The sequence below is a fragment of the Serinus canaria genome, chromosome 18, assembly GCF_022539315.1.
Source record: "Serinus canaria isolate serCan28SL12 chromosome 18, serCan2020, whole genome shotgun sequence".
Lineage (NCBI taxonomy): Eukaryota > Metazoa > Chordata > Aves > Passeriformes > Fringillidae > Serinus > Serinus canaria.
The window spans coordinates 5,919,327-5,934,540 of NC_066331.1; the positions used below are offsets into that span (position 1 = coordinate 5,919,327).

General features: G+C 54.6%; 1 protein-coding gene across 5 annotated transcripts; it reads right to left on the reverse strand.

Annotated features, from left to right (window-relative positions):
* Nucleotides 1-4,637: 4,637 nt before the first annotated feature.
* On the reverse strand, nucleotides 4,638-15,153 carry SPATA20 (spermatogenesis associated 20). 5 transcript variants are annotated; one of them, XM_018919026.3, is made up of 16 exons: nucleotides 15,049-15,153; nucleotides 13,934-14,071; nucleotides 13,780-13,844; nucleotides 13,264-13,418; nucleotides 12,891-13,034; nucleotides 12,445-12,646; nucleotides 12,216-12,346; nucleotides 12,015-12,119; nucleotides 11,450-11,524; nucleotides 11,026-11,238; nucleotides 10,677-10,869; nucleotides 9,779-9,947; nucleotides 9,158-9,366; nucleotides 8,848-9,047; nucleotides 8,647-8,727; nucleotides 4,638-5,006 (listed from the first exon to the last, which is right to left on the reverse strand). In XM_018919026.3, exons 1-16 carry the CDS (start codon nucleotides 15,078-15,080, stop codon nucleotides 4,836-4,838), a joined length of 2,283 nt encoding a protein of 760 aa, XP_018774571.2. In that variant the 5' UTR covers nucleotides 15,081-15,153; the 3' UTR covers nucleotides 4,638-4,835. The 5 variants fall into 5 exon arrangements, with proteins under 5 accessions (XP_018774571.2, XP_018774572.2, XP_009092644.2 ...); XM_018919027.3 differs by having other exon boundaries at nucleotides 13,934-14,100; nucleotides 15,049-15,125; XM_009094396.4 differs by having other exon boundaries at nucleotides 13,934-14,126; nucleotides 15,049-15,115.
* Nucleotides 15,154-15,214: the final 61 nt, after the last annotated feature.

The following is a 15,214-nucleotide window of genomic DNA, read 5'->3' on the forward strand; positions in this document are numbered from 1 at the left end:
GGACCGCCTGCCTCCCCTTCCCAAGTCCCCAGCGCCCCCTCCCAGCCCCCCATCACTCAGGCAGCACCGCTTCCCCAGCCCCAAAAGCCTCATGCCACAGGGATGTGCAGCCCGATTTCTGCATACCTATCGATTCCTCCTGTATACTCTTCACCCCGTATCGATCCAGTTTAGCTTCTGTGACTCAAACTAAATTAGCTGCTGTTAATCCATGGATAATTGCAGCGAGCCCAGCTCTGCCTGTCCCAGATTCATGGGTGTCAGGGACGGGGAGGAGAGTGCTGGGTCACACAGACACATTCAGGTTTCTCCTCCATGGGTAAAAACCCCAAACAAGCCAGCAGGCATCAGCCCAGAGGCACCAAGGAAGTTGTCTCAGGACATCCATGCTGCAGAAACTATGGCTGGGAGCTGCAATTCCAGCAGGAGATTTGGCCCCAAAATCCAGGCATTGCCTTCCAGCTTTGGATTTCCCCAAGCCTCAGAATTCCTGTAGGTTTTAGTCTCAGGTGATACCATGAAATATTGCTACTTGTTCCTGCCAGGCTACAGCACATAAGGAGTTAACTCCAAATTCCACCCAGCCATGGGGAGAGGAGCAGCCTCAGCCCTCCTGGAGTCTTGGATAAAAATTGGGTGGAGAGCGGAGCCTGTTCCCCTTTGATTAGCAGCCCAGGCTCCCTGGGAGCCCTCAGCATCTCTTGCCTCTAATTTAGCAGCTCACAAAGTGCCGAAGTCAGTGGAGATGCCACTGTCAGCTCACCTGGACTGACAGGCTGGCACAGGACCTGGGGATATCCCCACACTGATGGCAAGGCCATCCCTCCACTGCAGTCCTGATTCCTTTGTACACCCCAAAAACCCCCTCCCACCCAGGTACCCACAAACCTGCACCTTCCTCCCTGGACATCCTCCTTTGCCCTTTTGTAAAGACTCCAAAATAAGCATTTATTTTTTATTTAATGCAACAGTTACCACAGTCAGTAAATACCAAAACTATAATAAAGGAGGATTATGGCCACATGCACCCCTGCCCTGGCCTGCAATGGCCAAGTGTCCATTGCATAACCCTTAATTGGTGCTGATGGCCTCCTGCTATGCCACAGGGCGTTCAGCCATCCCTCCCCACCCCTCCCTGCCTTCCCAGATGTGACCAAGGTTGGCAGTCCGTTGAGAAATAGGTGGGATTGCTGCAGCTGCCAGCCAGGAATGGGAGATTTCCAAGTGGTAAACTGGTTCTAAGCACTGGCCTGTGGGTGCAGAGCCTGTTCAGAGCAGCTGAGCATTACATGGGGATGATAGTCCCCAAAATACCTTAGCCAGTGCACCTGCAAAGGCAGCCAGCCTGGGGGGAGCTGCGAGTTCCTCTGCACAGCTCTGGAGCACACAGGGGCTCTGGGAGTGGCCAGGCTGGGCACATGCTCCAGGGCCATGCAGAAGTGGTGTAGGGTTTGGACAGAAATGGCCAGGACACGCTTTTGTGGGAGGGGAAACTAAAGCAGCAGCTGAGCCACAGGGGACACCCCCACAGAGTCCCCACAGCACAGCCCGGCTGTGTCCACTTGGTCCATGGCAACGATCTGCACAGGGGGTCAGTTTAAAAAGAAAGAAGCATGTTTTGAGCAAGTGTCAGCCAGCCTCAGCTGCAAATTCCCTTCTAAGGAACATTGGAATTACTTGGAGATGGATGGTGTGAACATCTGCGCAGCGCAAGTGCTGAGGCAGGGAAGGGTAATAGGAGCTGCCGAGCCCCCCAGCCCCCTCTGCCTGCAGATGCTCCATGGAATGCCAGAGGAGGGTTGGTGCAACCCAACATGTACCCCCACCCACATCCTGCTGCAAGGGGACTGCAGCAAGCACCCCAAAATACCCAGGAGAGGAGGCTGGAACTCAGGGAATTCACCATGGCAGCTTGCTGGCTGCAAATTCTCTCTGGGTGAATACTGGAGTAACTGGGCTCAACCGTACAGGATTGGCTTTGGAGAGACTCATACCAGCCCCACACCTCCTGCCCCCCTGCACCTGCCTGTCAAAGGTTCCCCTGATATTTTGGGGCATTATGAAGCCTTTCAACCACTTTCTCAGCAACCACTGAACGGCACTTCCAAACCTCTTCCTGCAGCAGCCCCCAGCTACCAAAACCTGCCTGTTCATGCCCAAAATAACCCTCATGCAGGAGCTAATTGTCCACTCAGGCATAAGCAGATCAGTGCTCAGGTGCTACTTGGCTACCCAGGTGTGTGGCAACGGGGTGCTCAGCTGTGCCAGACGTGGGTGCTCATGTATGAATTAACTGTGTGCTCAGCTTAGGAAACCTCATTATTTTGTCCAATAATGCATTCTCAAAGGCATTGCAAATTGCACCCCCACATCTGTTTCGGAGGGGGATATTGACACTGGAGCAGGATCCAGGCTTAGGACACCCTTCTCCATTCCCCTTCTCCCACAGATGCAACATCCCCCACAATAAACAGCTTTTAAAGCCCATCTCCCATTGATGTCACTTCAATGCCACAGGAGATAAAAGCTGAGAGATCCAGAACTAGTGCTGGGTTTTCCAGGGAATATTAATTAGAGGGAAGGCCTCATTAGTGCAGCAAGGGTGGCTGCTTATGCTGCCTCCCCCATACCCCATGTGTCCCGGACCCCCCAAAGGGACATTGTGGGTGTCAGGCCTCCCATCTGCCTTGGTGGTCTGAGCAATGGAGTGCCCTGCACATCCCCCAATGTAAGTTTTAAATGTTAAAGTGGGTGTTTACATTAAAAAGATGCCAAGGGAAAACCTGTTTCTCCCCATCCATGGCTGCTGGGGCTCCCAGGTGAGCCCAGAACCCTGGGCAGGACAAAGTCCCCCTGTGCCATCCACAGCAGCCCGATGGCAAACCCAAGTGTTTGTGGGGAAAAAGCAGCACATCAGTCATCTGATGTGTGTTTGGAGAGCTTTTTTGACAGCTCTGCAGCTGGAGAAGAGCGGGGAAGCACAGGATGCTGCCTCCAGCCACCCTGAGCCTCTGCACTGGTGGAGAAAGCCTCTACATCTGCAAAGGGAATGAGGGAAGGGATCAGGAAAATAGGCACTGGGAAGTGGCACAGGACTCCTGAGCCCAGAGATCCCACTCCATCATCCTCCTGAGGGCCTGGGTAGGCTGGGCAGCACCCACCAGCCCTGTCTCCTGGTAACTGCCCAGCAAAAAACCCTTGCAGCAAAACAGCATTTGCCATGAATTCAGAAGGCCAATGACAGGAAAGGACAGGAAGCACCACTAGGAGGGTTTAATCACTGTAGCCACCAATGAGGAGCAGTACCCCCGCGTGCCCCAGCACTGAGCCTGGCCAAGGGGTACCAAGGGGTCCAGAAGGGGAGCTGCAGTAGAACACAAGCAAGAAGTAGAACCCCTGCTAAGGCCATAAAGGCCAGGGGTGGCTCCAGGGACAGGGAGAGTGTGGGAAGCATAGGACATAGCCTCCAGCATCCAGGGACAGCAGCAAGGCAAAGGCACTGGGAGGACAGAGGTGCCACAACAACAGTTATTCATCACCAAGAACTTCTCATTCTTTTTTGTTTTGTTTTGTTTTACTGAGAGGTGAAGCCAATTCATCCTGACAGAGGTTCACAGCACAGCTCTGCCTGGGGGCTGCTCACAGAGACACCAACACACAACACAGTATGGGAGGAAAGCACAGTGCCACAAGGGGCTAGTGAGTACCAGAATCTCACCCTAGCCCTGTGCCACCTCGGTGACCACTGCCATTGTGCTATCTATGTGGGCTTCCCCACAGGCACTCAGCACCAGCTCTGCTCTCCGAGGATGCTCTCCCAGCAGACACAAACCAACTCACTCTGAGCACTTCTGAGGACGGCTGTCAAATCAATCCCCACAGCAGAGATGTCAAGTTAAAAAAAAAAAGATGGCAAAAAAACCCAGAAGAAAGTAGGCGGACATCTGCCAAACCAGCAATTTTCAGCTGGATTTCCAGAAACACTTCAAGCTTTTAAAACCAAGAGAGGAGAGAAAACAAAACCCCTCCACTCAGATGAAGTGCAAAATTCCAATTTGACTTCAAAGGCATTTCTCCAGGCTAGTTACTCCCAAATATTGGCACAATCCACTAGAAAGCCAGTGGGCAGTGCCACTTTGCTGCCAGATGACAGCACCCAGCCAGCTGGGGTGTGAGGTACTGTGCTGGGGGAGCCCAGGGTGTCAGAGTGATGCTGAAAACCTGGTACTCACCCATTTGGAAGCAGGGAGGACAAGAAGGGAAGGAGGGGAGGAAAGAAAGAATAAACTTTATATCGGCTGTAATCAGCAGTTTTTTCCATGCAGTATATATTCAGTTAATGTATGTTACAAACTCCTCTGTAATGGAAAAATACCACAGCTGTTGTAGCCAGTAACACTTTTAAGAGCGCTTGACTCCTAAGCCATCCAGGTGCTTTTGACAGTGTTACCATGGGTTGCTATAGGAACCCTAACAGTTTTCCCATCTGATTTCTCCATTAACACTGGGATTTATATTTAATTTGGTTTCCTTTTCCTCAGCAAGAAGAGGTGAGAAGCAAGCATGAATACAGAGGCAGGAGATGCTCCTCCATGGGTGTCTCCTGGACATACCAAAAACAGGACTCAGGACCACAGTCGGTTGTGCTGAGACAGTGTTGAAACAACAGTACAAGCAGACCCTGACCTGCTGCAGGTGCAGAATGGCACAGCCCAACTGCACTGCTAGGAATCATCTGGGATAGTGCTCAGGTTGCCTCTCTTATGGGGTTCTCCCATGTTCCCATGCCAGTCTGTCCCACTCTTCCCTTCCCACAGGCAGCAGGAATGAGGGGCTCATGGGCTGAGCATCCCACGCAGCTCCTGGGCAGAGGTGACAGGCAGGGAGCAGGTGAAGTTGCTGCAGATATAGGCAGTGGCTTTCCCATCCTTCCTCTCCAGGGATGCAAGGAAAGGCAGCTGGTGGTAGAGGAACCCAGCGCTGTCTCCATCTGCGACCATCAGCACCTGCCCAGAGAAGGATCTGTAAGAGCCAGAGAGCACAGGCAGCACCAACCAGCTGGTCCTTCCTGCCCCACTGACATGCTGAGGGCTGGCAGGGTCCCCCCACACACTCTCTCAAAATGGGGAGGGGATGGGGAGCTGAAGAGATCCACTCCAGCCCTCTGCCAGGGTCCCACAGTGGTCACATCCCTATAATGCCAGCGCAGGAAAAAGCGTGATGGAGATGTGGCAGATTAACCACACCGGACACTTGGCAGCCAGGATGAAGCACAGGGACCGGCACATCCCAGTCTAGCCAGCTCCTTGGGGACACCTATCCAGCCAAAGAACAGCCTCAGAAACAGCTGCAGCACTGCCCCATCTGACCTGCAGACCAGTTCCTCCTGCCCTACTCAGGCTTCCCAGGAAACCTGAGGCAGCAATGAGCAGTGGGTCAGGGGATCTCCCAGCAGACACAGCAGCAATCAGCCAGAGGTGATGACTGGGCTGCCAGGATAATTAGCTTTTCTGAAAGGGAAAATGTTTGTTAAAGCCTCAGGGCTTACAGGCTAATCAGGAGAAAGGCCAGGAGCTGGCAGCGAGCCTCATGCCGACAGAGATGCAAAGGGTGAGCAAAAGGCTGTCTCTTCCCAAGGCACAGAGGGAACATCCTGCTGCTGGAGCACACAGCTCTCCGTTGACTGCCCCAATCCAAGCCCTGCATGTGTCTGCTGAGCATGGACACACTTGCAACATGTCCCTACTACTCATGCCAATGCCACCAAGGGATGCTGACACCAAATGCCGCCTCTCACAGCACACACATCTCCCAGCATGGCACTGCTCACCTGGCACGCAGCATCCTCTACACTAGAGCCAGCAGAAGACCCAGCACTGACATCCAGAGAGCCTCATTCACGCCTGGCAGGGGCTACCCACACCCTTGTGTCCCCAGGGGGGCACCACATCCCCAAGTCCCTGCCCTGGATAGTGGCTGCTGCAGTCCTGTCCTATTCTCCATCACCCCACATCTGCTTGACCCAGCTCTGGCTCAGCCTGTCTCCCTGCCTGCCTCCTGCTCCCCCCAATCTCTTCCCCCTTCGCCTTTGTCTGGAATTAATTCCAGGAGAGATTAATTACCAATTCATGTCCAATCTGAAATTCATTATTCATTTTTCTCACAAGCTCCCCAAGGTTCTCTCACAGGGCCAGGATGAAGGCGAGCTGCAGGCGAGGGCTCTGCAGCTGAGGAGATAATGGGATCCTTCATAATTACCCTGAAGACCATTAACAGGGCAGGGATCTATACCAGCAGCTGGGATCCAGCCCCAGAGCAGAGAACAAACCCTCTCTGCTCCCAGCACCAGGACACCCACAGGAACAGCTATCAGCATCACCCCTACTTGCATCCCCAAAGAGCTGCCTGCAGCAAAGGGCTACTCCAGACCCAGGGTCCATTTAAAATCACAACCTCAATGCAATTTTATCATTAGCATCTTGTTACAGCAAGGATTTCAGGGTGAGGTTTGTAAGGAATTAATTACTGGAACAACCTAATTAATTGTGTTCCTGCACACAAGCCTGGCCCCAGCACCCTGCTGGCACAAAGGGAATGGGGACACAGTGGAACAGGGATGTTCCACCAACTCCTTGGCAAAGGCAATTCCCAAATCAGCCATGTCCCTGGAGCAGGTGACCCAGGGCTGCTCTGCTTAGGGCAGCTTTCCGAGGCAGGGAAGAAGATCTGAGGAGCAACTGAAGGGGGGATGGAGGCAGGTGGGAACAGGAGCATGCTCCTGTCTGTGTGATGCAGCATGGAAAGAGGGATGGCTGTTGGGAGGCAGTGGGCTGATCCCTAAGGTAGTGCAACTCTCTGAGAAGTGGGATTCTCCCCTCTTCCTCCCATCACCTCTGCAAGGGGAGGAGCCATTGCTACTGCCAGAGATCATGCTCCTACCACTTCTGCACGCTCATGCTTGGGGGAGATACGGGTCCAAAGGGCTATGCTCCTCTGGAGGAGAGCTTTTCCCTCCTGCCACAATTTTTCTTCCAGGAAACAAAGTCAAGCTGAAACAGCTTTGGCTCCATCCCATCATCGCAACATGAGGAACACACAAAGGGCAAACAAAGCTAGATTCCCACCCTGGCAGCTGCCAGCCTCTCATCTCACATGCCCTTCAAAGCATAGGTCCCCTGCAAGCAGCCCGGGCAGGCATGGCCATTGCTTCACTTCCCCATGGAAATATCCATCCAGAATACCCAGCCCTCATCTTCTCCCTTCCCCAAGGAATGCAAAAGCTTGAAGGAGAAAGATCCTCCCCTGGGGAAGGAGCATCCCCACCAGCCAGGCTTGTTACCAGCTTTCCAGGAGGGAGCCAGACTGCAAGGAAGAAGAGGACATGGCTGTGCTATTTGTTCTGCTCAAGACCCCAAAACTGCTGGTGTGGGCTCAGGGGACCAAGGGCTGAACAGCTGTGGGTAGAGGGTTATTAGCAATGGTGCTGGGCTCCTGTTCCTGCAAACTGGGTCACCCAGTGTAATCCTTCAAAGGGACAGAGGACGAGTGTGGGAATAGAGACCTCGCACACAAAATAGGGACCTGCATGGAACAAGAGCACTGCTGGATGGGTGATGGCAGAGGAAGGACAGAGAGCTGTGTGCCCCCACTCATGTCCCTGGAATGTGTCCCTCCTCCCCCAATGCTGACATTAAACATCACTAGGCAGAGTTTTAGGGGTGACACCACTGTGGGCTGAGCTAACAAGAGTACAGAGCAGAGGATTCTGTGCTGATGGCTCAGCCCTCCCCAGCTCATCCTAGCTGGGGTTACAGAGGCAAAGTGGCGCTTTGGCCTCAGCTCCCCAGACACTGAGGCTGAACAAGCCTGTCCCTGGCACCAGGACCCAATTGCCAGGGATGAATCCAATCCAAACACCAAGCTCCCTCGCTCACAGCCCAGTCCTATTTCCCTCAGCTCCACAGCTTTGCTGAGGTCAAAGCCATCATTCCCAAAGCAGGGACCAAGGATGATGGGCACCAGCTGCTGTGTTGCCATTCCCTGCCAGCTCCAGATGCAGCCAACAACTCCAGCCCCCTCTGTAGGACGCACTGATACATCTCAAAGCAAGGATGAGGACAAGCAGAGCCAGGCAGGAACCCCTATACACAGCAACAGCTGCTGAATGGGAGAAGAGCTTTGGGAAAAGCCAGCCTCTCGCAGCTGGTGGTACCCAGAACTGGGGTGAAGCACTGCCTCATCCCTTCCAAGGATACAAGGGTGTCTCCAGGCAGCAGGTGACACAGATACCAACTGGGTCTGCACAGGACATGACACATTCACACTACGCATGACACATTCACACTTGAATGAAAGGTTTCCCCTTGGGAATGCACTGGGCTTTATACTGAGAGCAGCATAAAGAGCTAGCAGCAATAACAACCACTGCTGCAGCCACTTCTGGGCTGAGCTGCCCATGCTCTGTGCAGGGAGAGGGCTGCAGCTATGGCCGTGTGCCTATGCTTAGGAATGAAAAGGACAGGATGCTTCCCAGAAGAGAGGCAGAACAGAGGAGGATGGGTGTAACAGCTGCACTGAAAGGATGAAACACCAGCAATGCACGCAGCAGAGACCAGGGAAGGGCTGGCAGGCAGGGAGCACCTCTACCTTGTTTGGGCTGAAGACAGAGCGGACGCAATGCAGCATCTCTCTGGTGTCTTCTCCTTGGGGGTCCCCACAGATGACGACCTATCCAGGGGGAGGGTGGATGGCAGGAGGGAGAAAACAGAGCTGTGACCGCACCCATGCCATTGGCAGCCACATTTCCTACAGCAGGTCCTGCAGGGGACAATGAGCCCCAGCCCATACCTGTTTGAGGGTGCGATGGAAGACAGCAGTAGCCCGGACCATCTCTGGGAGGGTTATTGGGATCTTCTGCAGCCTCTCTGAGAAGGCAGACAAGATCTTGCCTGCTTTTTCCACCCAGTCCATATGACCAGAGTAACAAGCTGCTCGGAGCAGGTTTGTGACAGCGACAGAGTTAGGAGTGGGTTCTGCTCCATCTTGGTCTGCAAAGGACAACATTTGCCATCAGCCCAGTGCCTCACCACCACCTGCCATCAGCCCCATCCTCCCACATCACAATCCATGGAAGACATTTCCAGGTCCCTGAGCTCACCATCCTTGAGACGCAGGAGAAGAGAGGGATCACTGCCCTCAGTGGAGAAATAAGCAAAGCCTTTAGGGTCCCAGAAGAGCTTGTCTTGCATGTGCTGGAGATGAAGGGCCCACTCCAGCCAGCCCTGCTCCAGTGAGGCTTCATACAGGTCAAAAAGTGCCTGGATGACAAAGACATAGTCCTCCAGGAAGCCCTGGATGGGCACAGCACTGTAAGAGGCAGACAGGGAAGGAAAATCAGAATCTCTAAACTGAGCAGATTAGAAACGTTCTCCAACCCAGCAAAGCCCTGCTTACTGGTCTCTGATACCCAAGGAGACGCCACCAAGCAAAGCAATGGCTGTGGCCATCACCCAACTCAGCCCCAGCGTTCTGTACAGGAGGAGACGGTAGGGGACACTTGCCAGCATGAAAGATGAGGAATAGAAAAGGTTTTGACTTCAATTCTTCCTCACTGGACAGGAGACACTAATCCTTCCTAAATGCACTGAAGCTCTATACAAAACAAACAGCCTCCCTCCCTCCCAGTTCAGTCCTGCCTGGAAGAGAGGAGAGGGAATGCTGGGGGTCTGAGCAGCACCTGCAGGTGGCCAGTCAAGTCTGTGGAGTCTCTGATACTCACTTCTGCTCCACTGAGTTGTGCTTGCCCTGGTAGCAGCTCCGCAGCAGCCTCCCACTGTCGGGGTCGAAAAGGTGTGTCCTCAGGAAGGCAGCTGCCTGTGCAGCCCTGCTCACATATCCAGGCTCGGCCAGGGTAGCCCCAGCCTGGGCAAAGCCTGAGATCATCAGCCCTGCAGAGGCAGAGACAGCAGGACAGGTCAGGGGGAGTACATGGAACCTGCAAGAGTGTCACTGTCAGTCCTCTGAAGGAGGCTCAACATGAAGCTCATCCTCCCTGATGTCAGATCTTAGCTCTTCTGCTCAGTTCCAATCACTAATGAAGTCATTCACTGTCACCAAAAAGACAGGAAAAGTACTGTAAGGTCAGCAAGGGCTTAGCCCTCACTTGTGGGCAGATACAGGGCTCAAGACTATTCCAGTTTGCAGGGTAACTCCAGCCCATGCCAGCTCCAGACCCAAACACTCAGGAATTTACTGCTGTGAACAGAGCCGGGGGTCCTGCAGTGATTCCTGAGGCAGGACCCCCAGACAGACACAGTGCTGTCATCCCACACCCATGCAGCAGTGGCTGGGATGGGCTCTGTGGCCACCAGGGTCCTGGGTCCCAAACTCAGACCCGTTCCCCACAGCTCAGCCAGAGGAGCTGAACTGAGCCAGGGAAAGAGTTCTGCTGCTCTCTGCTGGCCGCTGGGGGAGGAAATAAAGCCACAGCAGTACCCCGATGCTCCCAAGGCTTGCAGGTGTGGGGCTGCTTCCACACAGCCCCTGATCACAGGTCCCAGTCACAGCCTACCCAGTGCCTCTGTGGGAGCTTCTCAGTCCCAGGAGGACCTGTTGCTACCATGCCCTGGTGGGGGTCCAGCCAAGGCATGTGTCCTCAGAGCAGAGCCACCCCTCACCATTCCATGCTGCCAGCATCTTGGTGTCCAGGTGTGGCCGTGGCCGCTGTGCCCGGGCTGAGGACAGTCTCTGCTGGCATTCCTGCAGCAGGGCACTCAGGCGGCCTGGCTCCAGCCTGAATTGAGCTGCCGTCAGCTCCAGGGGGCAGCGGGCAATGAGGACGTTCTTTCCCTTCAGCTCCTGATGGGGGTCCTGAAGGGAGAGGGAGACACGTTCTAGGAATGCCATCAGACTTGGGACATGTTGGACTCTGAGTGTTTTGGGGCTGCTCTGCCATCCCTCCATGCCTATGGATGCAGGTTCCTCATCAGTGCTCCTGATACTAGGCAAGTCTTTGCTCTCCCTCACCTTCATGGGGTCCACGTTGCCAGCCTCTTCCACTCCATAGTGGTGCATGAAGACATCTCCCAAGGTTGTCCCCTCTGTGGCCCCCTCAACAGGGTCAGGGAGGAGAGCCCGGAGCTCCTTGGCTGTCCACACACAGAAAGCTCCTTCTCGCTTCTCTCTAGATGTAGTGGTCGGGTAGGAATCTGCATCTTCTGCACTGTAGAAACCTCCTGCCTGGGAAAAGTGCAACAGAGAGATCCTCCAGCTCCAGGATAGCACTTTCAGCCAGCTCCCCATCACTCCAGGGCTGGCAGTCTGGCTAATGAGCCTCAGAAGTGCTCCAGACTGAGCTCAGCTGGGATGGAAAAGAGGGAAAAACAGCCCCAAGCCACATCCCAGGGTGGGGTAAGTGGGTCCTTTTGGGTCAGCTCAAGGAAGAGGCTACCTGGTCGCTCAGGTCACGTGAGACGTAGAGCAGAATGTCTCGGACAACATCAGCAAAGAATTCATCACCAGAGATCTGTGTGAGACACAGGATAACAGTGTTACATGGGTGGGAGGGGGCAAGAGACACAGCAAGATGTGGTGAGAGATTTCAATTTGAAGAGTTGTCAAAGGAGCATTTGAAAGTCCATGGATTTTAAATGAGGGATGGATTCAGAGTAAGGCCTTCAACAGAAGTCTACCCTCAGTGAGTACTGCGTATCTACAAAGGGCAGTGGAGAGTAACGCTGGAGTTACACCAAGGTCAAAGGCAGCAGCATTGTCTGCTGACTTGCAAAAACCACCCCACAGGCTGTTTCTTCCCCCATTATGCTCAAAGCCCCGGGGCTACACTGTCACAGGTCTGTGCAGCACTTCTGGATAAACAACAGGAGATGAAGGGATTGCTCCATGCCCATGGGATGGGGAGTATCTTGAGGAAAATGCTTTGAAGCTGCTCCCCAAATCAGGCCAGTCCTTGCAGCCTGCAGGAGTGGGAGCCACACAGAGGGATGCCAAACCTGTACCTGGAAGGCCCTGCTGTATATAGCTGCCAGCTGCCCCTGGTCATAGAGCATCTTCTCAAAGTGAGGAACATGCCACTGCTGGTCGGTGGAGTAGCGGTGAAATCCCTGCAGAGACCATGTGAAGATGTGGTCTCTACCTCACATCTCAACCTCACACCTCCTGACCATGAAAGGGGCTTACCCCCAAAGATTTACTCCTACCTGACCAATGTGGTCGTGGATGCCCCCATGGGCCATCATCTTGAGGGTATGCAGAGCCATCTGCAGTGCCCGGGCACCTTCTGGAGTTGTTTGGTGCAGGGCCCAGTACGTGAACAGGAAATTCAAATTCACTGAAACAAAGGGAGATAACGAGAGGCTGTGGGGTGGGCTCCAGTCCCACGCTGCTGTCTGCCTCACAGCAGGTCTCAGCAGAAGAGACCAGACTTACCTGGGGTGGGGAACTTGGGGGATTTGGAAAATCCACCATAGTCCTCATCATAGGATCTGGAGAGCTGCTGGAAACAGGTGTCCATCACCTCTTCGGCTGGTGGGGGTGACTCCTGGCCCTGCACATGAATCTCTGATGTGTGTCGCAATGCTTCCAGAATCCTCTGGCTGCTCTCCAACAGGGCATCTTTGTTCTCCTTCCACTAAGATGCAAGGGGAAAGAGTTCTTCTTGACTTGCACAAGTCTGAACCACACCTCCAGTTCTCAATCACCCTCCACAAATCAGCTCAAACCCACTTCTAACCAAGCCAAAGCTCTGGCTGGTTGTCTGGGCTACTCTTCCTCACAACTGAATCTCCTAACTCAGTTACCTTTCAAGCCCAGACCAATTTCCCTGCGCTCCCTTTGGTTCAGCCCTGTCTGTTACACCATTCCTGCCCCCACACCTGCTCTGCGATCCGGAGCAGCACAGTCCGAAAACCAACACGATGAACTCCGTCCTCAGGAGGGAAATACGTCCCTCCAGCAAAGGGCTTGAGGTCTGGGGTCAGCCAGACACTCATGGGCCAACCACCTCCACCACTGGTGGCCTGAAAGACAAAACGCATGTGCACCAAGGTTATGCAAGAGGCACCTGCTCTGTGCCCTTCCAGCACATCCAAGAGCTTCACTCAAAGAGAGATGTGTGCTTCTGTCCACCGTTGAGACCCATCCAGACCACCTCATATACTGGTTCTTCTTGCCTGAGGAACATGACAATAAACAACACCCTGAGAGAACCAGTCAAAGCCTCCTGGGCCCTGCCTGTGCCTCCCTCACCTGCACAAATGTCATGTAGACTTTGTCCACATCTGGCCGCTCCTCACGATCCACTTTGATGCATACGAAGTGCTCATTCATGATGTCCCCAATCTCCTTGCTCTTGAAGGACTCCTCCTCCATGACATGGCACCAGTGGCAGGTGGAGTAGCCAACTGCAAACAAGCTCAGAAGGGTAAGGAATGGTCCTCTGCAGAGAGCAGGAAACACATGATGGGGAGAACACTCAGAGATGGGGACCTTGCTACGGGCAAGAGCTGCTGCCTCCCTGGACAAGAGATGGAGGAGAAAAGTCTCCTGAACTCTCCAGCTCTTGATCTTAAAAGCTAGCCAAGGACTCTGGTCCTACATGCAGCCCATTTTCAGAGAGAGCTACTCCAGCACATGGTACTCTCTTCTTGGTGGTCATCCATACCTATGCGGCTAATCACACATCAGCTCAAGATGCAGCTCAGCTTATCTGATCATCTACTGACCAACACACAGCGACATGAAATATGCCTTGTTTCTGGTTACCTGACAGGAATATCAGTTTGTTTTCTGTCTTTGCTTTATCAAAGGCTTCCTGACCCCAAGGGTACCTGTGGGGGGAAGACAAGAGTCCCTCAGCCCCACGGGCACAAGGAGAGGAGGAGGAGGAGGAAGGGGAAAGGCTCCCCATTGCTCTTACCAATCCACGGGGTTGTGGGCATGCTGCAGGAGGTACGGGGACCTTTCATTAATCAGGCGGTTGGTGTGACGAGGGACGCTGGGGGGGTCGGGTGTTCCCACCGTGGCCATGGCCGCAATCCCCGTTAGAAATGCGCGCCTGTGACACCAAACAGGCTCAGGGGTTCCCTGCTCACCACAACAAAGCTCAGCCTCTGGACAGAGCCGTGACAAACCAGAGCATCAGCACCACCACCCCAGGTCCTGCTGTGCCCCAGGACCCCCACTACTGGCTCTCCATGCCAAGGGAAAGTCTCAGCCCCAGGAAGCTCTGCTGGGGCTCAGTCCACCCCAATCCCCCCTAGGATGTTACAAGTCCTTCCCACTCACTGGAGGCTCAGAGGAGGCTGCTCTCCAGTTTGCCCAACCCACCCATGGTGAGGACAAGGCCATTCCTAGAGCTGCCCCCCACCAGCACACTTTGGGGGCACACTCAAGAGTTGTAAATGCAAGAGCAGCATCTGCGAGACTTGACATGCGTGTCCGTAGGGAGAACACCCCTTCAGAAAGGAAAATCCCCTCTCGTGGGGTGGCTATGGGCAGGGGGGACACAGGCTCTTTATCGTGAGGGGAGTGAGGGACAGGGGAGGACCAGGGAGACTCCTCTGCCGCCGGGTAAATGCGGGGTTTGGGTATGGGGATGCAGGACGGATGCAGGAGATGGGAAAGGGGTGCAGAACAGGGGTACAGAGTATGTAAAGTCGTGCAGGGGCTGTGGTAGTGACAGGAGGATTCAGGGAGCATACAGGGGTATGAAGAGGGATATGGGGAGGACGTCGGGGAAGGCAGGAGAAGTGTCCGGGTGAGAAAAGGCTATATGAGGGATTCAGGAAGGTGCAGGGAGAATCTAGAGGAAATGCAGATGGGGTACAGGGCGTTGCAGGAGAATTCAGGGGACGCGGGCGCTGCAGCGAGGACGCAGGGGGACCGGGAGAGGTGCGGGGAGGATTCGCGGAGTGGCGAGGACGCGGCGATGGCGCAGCGGTGATGGCGCAGCGGTGATGGCGCAGCAACGCTGGCGAGGAGTGCAGCCAGCGCACCCAGGGTCGGACCCGCCCCCCCCGGCCGCTCCGGTACCTGCGAGCACAACGCAGCGGCACGGCCAACATGGCGGCGGCTCCCCGGGCCCCGCCCCGTTGCCGGCCTGGCCGCGCCCCCAGTGCCACCGCCCTCCTCAGACACCGCCCGGCCCCTGAGGCGCAACCTCGCCCCCACTGGGACCCCACCCCCAAAGTTCCGGTCC